Genomic DNA, 6,275 nt, shown 5'->3' on the forward strand with positions numbered 1-6,275 from the left:
CATTTACCAAACATCACCTAAATATGCATTCAATGTTACTTACCACATCAGCAATATTAATAAGTGGAACTATGTAGTTTTGTATTGAACAAGAAGAATGGATAGATATAACAGACGAAGGATCCCGTCTGAGACTCAACTGGTATTTGCTTACTGCAGCAGTGGACATCTAACTTCCAAGTCCCCATAAATGTTATTAAGAATGACGCGTTGTGCAACAGGTAGATAGAACTAAAAAATGAATCATACTAGTTAATACTTGAATCGAGTTCGTTTTGATAAAAACTCATTCAAGTTTGATTTGCCAATTAGTCAAATTAAACTTGAATAGCATTTATATTCAATAAAATTTAAATTGATTAAAAAAAGCTTGTTCAAAATCGATTTGGTAAAGAAACAAACCAAATTTAAACAAAATTTTAAACTCGTTAAAATAATCAAACAAATTTAAACACTAAGATGTTCAGTTTAATTAGTCTCGTTTGCTTCCCGATGGATAGGAGCTTCCATGTTCTTGGCTATTGGTTTAACGTGCAAGAGAGCTTGAGTGATTACAAGCTCAACTTGCAAGAAACAAGGTTTAACGTGCTCCACCTCGCAACAAGGATTCAAACTCGAAGTGTCCAGCGGTTCTATAATTTTTCCTGTGGATCCAGAATGTCGTGCTAGAGCATGGCAGTTGAACGGCTTAGCTACCTATTGGCAAAAAATTTTTACATTTTTTGAGAATATTTCTTTTGTATATTTTTCAACCACTTTTTATTTCACATACATCATACTTTAATATGTGCTATGGTAATATTTTCTCAGAATCTCATAAAAATTACAATTTAGACAACCTCTTAGTCTTTTTATTTAGATGCACTTAAATGTTGCGCAGCAGCAGGTAACAATATTGGAGACGAAACTCAGTAAAAAAATCCGTTAGCTTTAATTCCACCATAAATAGTTAAAATGCAAGGTCAATTATTCCATTCTACACTCTCTTAATACAAATTACTACGTATATATCTGAATCAATTTTTCCAAGTCTAAATACTGATCCCTGTGCTGATTTAAGCATTAAAGCCTTCTCCAGGAACAAAAGTCCTGTTGTTTATTTGAATTTATACTTGGTATTTGAACACCTGCTGCTGCAGGCTATATTCATCAAAATTAGTACATCTTCAAAGAAGTTCAATATTATCACCTCCAGCTGGATCAAGAGCTTTAGTTGTTTTATCTGGACTGCTCCAGCGAGGACTCATCTATCATATCTGAATTTGCTCATCTTTTTAGCATCAACATCAGAAAGTTTTTAAATGGCTGGTTAGGAATCTGGTAAAATTCAAGGGGGGAAGAGACCAGTAACAAGTGGTAACGAAACAGCTATGACATCATTATATATGCAGCTCATCAGCGTAACCATGAGATCATTCAGCAATATGCTAAATGAAATTCCACATAATCATGAGTTGAGGAATTTGATGCACTAAACACCAGTAAGTGGATAGTGTATTTTTCCACGGACCCCATATTCTTCCAGGGCTAATGCTTTATTCAACGTTAATCACATTGCTGGTAAGCAGATATCTTCCAAGGCAATTGCTTTGATGTTCAGATAAGGTTTAGTTACATCGCTAAATTTCTCTAAAGAGTTCAGTTTTCCAAGTATAAGGATTGGCTTCTTATTTATGAGCTTTCATCCCAAATTTAATTTTGTTATTAGTAGGAGCAATTAGTCCAAAGATTAGTTTTGCTTTTAATAGAGGTAAATTAGTCTAAAATTTAGTTAGGGATAATTTCAGATACCTCCCCTGAGGTTTCTGATAATTTCACTGAGCTCCCCTAAAGTTTGAAAAATTACACCTACCTCCCTTGATTTGACAGTTTTACTAACAAAGTTTTAAAATAATATTGACTGGGTAAATTTTTAAATGAATATCTAGAAATGCCCTTGTTGATAAGTTTTAATTTATTTTTCTATATAATTATAAGATTATCTAGTATAATTATAAGAAAATTGTGCCAAAATTTTCATGTCCATACCTACTGTGTGATAAACAACTATAATATAAGAATTAATCTTTTATACACTGACAGTGTATACACTTTCACCATTAGATGCATGACACATAATCCGAATTTCAATTTTAAACCCAAATTTTGCATATGTATCACGCATTCAATTGTGATAGTGTATATACTTTCAGTGTATATAAAGTGTATATAAGAATTACTCTAATAATAATTTTATCATTATGATAGGATACTTTTGATGGTATTTTATTATGGATTTAGATTTATAAGATAGAAAAGAAAATATTGAAATAATTCATTTAGAGTTTATAAATTTTTTGAATAGTGAGATTATCATAATTTAGTAGTGATTTTTGAAAATTTATTTTTGATTTATTGTTAATTTTAATAACAAAAAATAGAAAAAAAGATCAGTAAAAACGTTGGATTACATATAAGTTAACTCATAAAAAAAAAATCACTAGTTCGATATTTGATTACAATAGAAACTAGAGGGAATAGTAGTAGTTCTACAATTTTATTGGCAAAAAAAATAAAAAAATGAAAAAATGAATAAGAAGAAAAAAGAATGAAAAAAATAATTTTAAAAGGCACTATGTATGTGATAGCGTAATTGTTTTTTCACACATAGAATATAAACTAAGCGTTCGACCATTTATCTTCAGGGGACAATTTGTATGTTTTCTAATAATAAGTGGCAACTCGCTACTCGCCCAACATTATAAGGGGACAATTTGCAATTAAGCCAAACATGCAGGTGTAACACCCAGTCCATTTATGAATCAGAGTTCCTTGTGACACCAGGTACATTGCAATGCTAACTCAAGAGACTTAAACACTGATATAACAAAGATAGAGACTGATATAATAAATATAGACACTAATATATCAAAAATGGAAAAAATACAATAAAATTTTTTGACCCACTAAAATTAGTGTCCTCCATCTAAGTTCCACTGTCCAATTCTAAAATATCCCATCTCAACCATAAAAAGCAGTTCATAGAACCTTGACCCGTGCACATATACAGGTAGCCATCGCGAATGAGTGTCCTAGGCTCCTGCAAGTTGATCTGAACCTGTGTCCAGTTACGCATAATACTTGTTATTTATTGGAGAGTTTCTTAGTCAGCAGTCAAGATCCATGGCTAAATCATTTGCCGAACCAATTAAGTTTGTGCGTATTGGATCACAGTACCTTCCTCGAAAGAGTGCGCTGAAACTGCATTTGATTTTAAAAGAAAAGATTAGCCCATGATGGGATCAGCAGGTACAGATATCTCCATTATTTATTGCATCTTGACAAAGCAGAAGGTTAACTATCTGAGGCACCGTTTCGATTGGAGTAAAAGAAGGGAAAAGACTCGGTGGACGCCAGTGCCGGCGGCCGAGTGAGTGGTGCCTTAAGACTACCCAACAGTTTCCTCTCACTTACCTGAATTATGAAATAACGTTTGTGGGGAACCAAAAGTTGATGGCTACAGAAGGGTAAGCTATAAGCATAGAATGCTAGGATTTTCAACAACCCGACCCGTTGCCTGAGATTGCAATACTGCTGGCAAATAAACTGCTGCAAGCAAAGAATTCTATAATTCCTGATTTTACAGTAAAAAGGAAAATGGATAGAAGAAACTAATGATGTTGTTTCTTTTAATCGGGGGTCAAATATATCCGAAAGAACTTCGACAGGGATTTCACAAGGCAGGAAAAAGATTCGAAGACTAGAACTTTTCCAAACACTGCATGCTAGTCTGCACCTTGTTATTGTTTTAAGTATAAGAATTGATGCTCAGTTAAGTTATTTGTGAAGTTAGTTGTGCCAAATGCAAACTTGACTCAAAATCCATATTTCTCTTCCAGCTTGTGAAGTCATCAGTTATTCACTTATTATTTAATGTGATATATACTCAAATGTATTAGATTTAGTAGTTAACAATTTCGTAACTTAATAGAATAGACTTTAGATTTCAGTTTTCAAACTTCATTTTAATCGAACACACGACCCTAAGAAGGGGAGGGGATGAGTTGGGTGTTATGGAGGTAAAGATTGTAATTAAGAGGTTCCAAATTTGAAACTTTTTACCTAACCAAAAAAAAAAAAAAAAACTAAGTCTATAAATATGGACTCCTCGTTTCTAAGCTTCCCATTCCTCATCTCTATCAGTTCTACTATTCCATACTTACTGAGTTCAATTTGTTATAGTAGATAGATACTTTTTAATTTATGGGCTTTAGAAGTAGTATGAATTATTACTACGCAGCATTTCTTTGCATCACAGTGCTCTTACCCGCAGCACTATGCTACGGTGGAGACTACTCTAGAGCAACCTATTATGGCCGCCCTGATTTCTTAGGGACACCAAGTACGTGTTTCTTTAATTTTATTCATTTGTGATTTGCCAGCCCCTCTAGGCTATATCACAAATATTTTCTGCTCATGCTTATCATAGATAAATGGTGTATACTATCTAATGTAGCTAAACCAGTTAGAGTTACTTAATTCATCATTATCTCCGTTTTCCCTCTAGTTCTGAATAATCATCCTTTAAAAAAAAAAAAGCCATGAATGTTTGTTACTACAAAATTGCTACTTGTGTCCTGCGTTCAAAACCTGTTTATATATATATTGAACACTCTTGTGAAGGATTTTTTTCCCCTAGCAAAATCAGAATTTATGGTTCATCAATTTGAAATTTAATTGTTTAAATTGGACTAATTTAATCAGCTGGAGCTTGTGGGTTCGGTGAATATGGGAGATTTGTCAACGATGGTCGGGTTACTGGAGTGTCCAGGCTTTATAGGGGTGGCTCTGGATGTGGTGCATGCTATCGGGTAAAGTCTTCCTAGCCATTTTTGTATCATCATTAACGTTTGAAGGCAATAATAAGCCATCAAGTGTGGAGAACAAGCACCTATATAAATAAGCAATTCACCCAATTAGATTAGAAATCAAATAAAAATGCATTGCTCTTAAAAAAGCAACATCTAATTATACAATTTGATGTGTTCAATTATTGCAATTAATTTCACGAGTGCATGAAAGTGATGTGGCCTTTTTTAAATTAATTTCTTTTTTCATTTATTGATTTGAATTGGCAAACCAAGTAGATATATGTAAACTGATCCATGCCTCAATAATGACGATGCAATTCAAACTTCCCTTAATTTTCCTTCCTGTTGATTAAGGTCATTAACGAGAGTATATATATATATATATATATATTTATATATGTTCGTTGAGAATTTCAGGTAAGATGCACCATTCCAGAAGACTGTAGTGAAGAGGGAACCAGGGTAGTAGTGACTGACTATGGTGAAGGAGACAAGACAGATTTCATCCTCAGTCAAGCTGCCTTCGAAAGTTTGGCTCGTCCTTACAAGGCTCAACATCTTTTTGCCTACGGTGTAGTTGGTGTAGAATTCAAGAGAGTTCCTTGTCTGTATTATCGAAGGTTTATATTCCTAGTCCTGCCACAGAGCAGGTACCCCGCATATTTGGCCATTGTACCATTGTACCAACCTGGTACTTTCGACATTATTGCTATCGAAATATTCCAGGTAAATATTCGAGTATTTGAACAGCAAGCAAATTCATCAAGAAATTAATCTTTCATACATTAAAATTTTATTTATTATTTTTTTTTTTTACATTAACAAGCTTGGATGTATGTCATATATCCAATACGGCTAGAGTGATAAAAAAAAAAAAAAAACTTTATACTCACACTGCAAGAGAAATTAGCCCACACAATGCATTGAACGCTTTGAAACAATAAAATTTGTCAAGCATATATAGAGCATGCATGCGGGGATGCTTGTTTGGATTAATTAAGAAAACGACTTGTGATTGATTTTGCTGAGTTTGATGCAGGCGGATCGCGGTGAATGGAGGCCAATGCGGAGGGCTTATGGAACAGTATTTGATATAACAGAAGCTCCATTGGGTGTAATAACCTTGAGGTACAAATCTGTGGACTATGGAGATCCCGAGTCTTGGGTGCAATTGAACGAAGTGATCCCTAGTGACTGGAAAGCTGGACACGCGTATGAGATTGAGATTCCAGCATGATAGTTTAATCTCTCAGAAACTCAGGATTATCGTACGTATGATCCGTCTCTGCAGCCACAACTTATGAGCTGCTTTTGGAGTAGTACGTAGTATTGCTGTTGGATGTTTTCACTTGTGTACTGTTTTGTACTGCTGTTTCGGAGACCATAACCCTCATACATATATGGTATTGCTGCAGGATGTTTTCA

At 34.0% G+C, this 6,275-nt stretch overlaps 1 protein-coding gene across 1 annotated transcript; it reads left to right on the forward strand.

The window, feature by feature from the left end:
• Positions 1-4,169: 4,169 nt before the first annotated feature.
• On the forward strand, positions 4,170-6,275 carry LOC140012520 (expansin-like B1). The gene is made up of 4 exons (XM_072060638.1): positions 4,170-4,381; positions 4,744-4,850; positions 5,268-5,576; positions 5,890-6,275. The coding sequence occupies exons 1-4, from the start codon at positions 4,243-4,245 to the stop codon at positions 6,085-6,087; spliced, it is 753 nt and encodes a 250-aa protein (XP_071916739.1). The 5' UTR covers positions 4,170-4,242; the 3' UTR covers positions 6,088-6,275.

Source organism: Coffea arabica, chromosome 8e, assembly GCF_036785885.1.
Source record: "Coffea arabica cultivar ET-39 chromosome 8e, Coffea Arabica ET-39 HiFi, whole genome shotgun sequence".
Classification (NCBI taxonomy): Eukaryota; Viridiplantae; Streptophyta; class Magnoliopsida; order Gentianales; family Rubiaceae; genus Coffea; species Coffea arabica.

Bases quoted from the DNA above. Each gene is read 5' to 3' on its own strand.
- LOC140012520 (XM_072060638.1), top strand. From the start codon at position 4,243: ATGGGCTTTAGAAGTAGTATGAATTATTACTACGCAGCATTTCTTTGC. The intron at 4,382-4,743 runs GTACGTGTTTCT...TAATTTAATCAG, and splicing joins TGATTTCTTAGGGACACCAA to CTGGAGCTTGTGGGTTCGGT. The intron at 4,851-5,267 runs GTAAAGTCTTCC...TGAGAATTTCAG, and splicing joins GATGTGGTGCATGCTATCGG to GTAAGATGCACCATTCCAGA.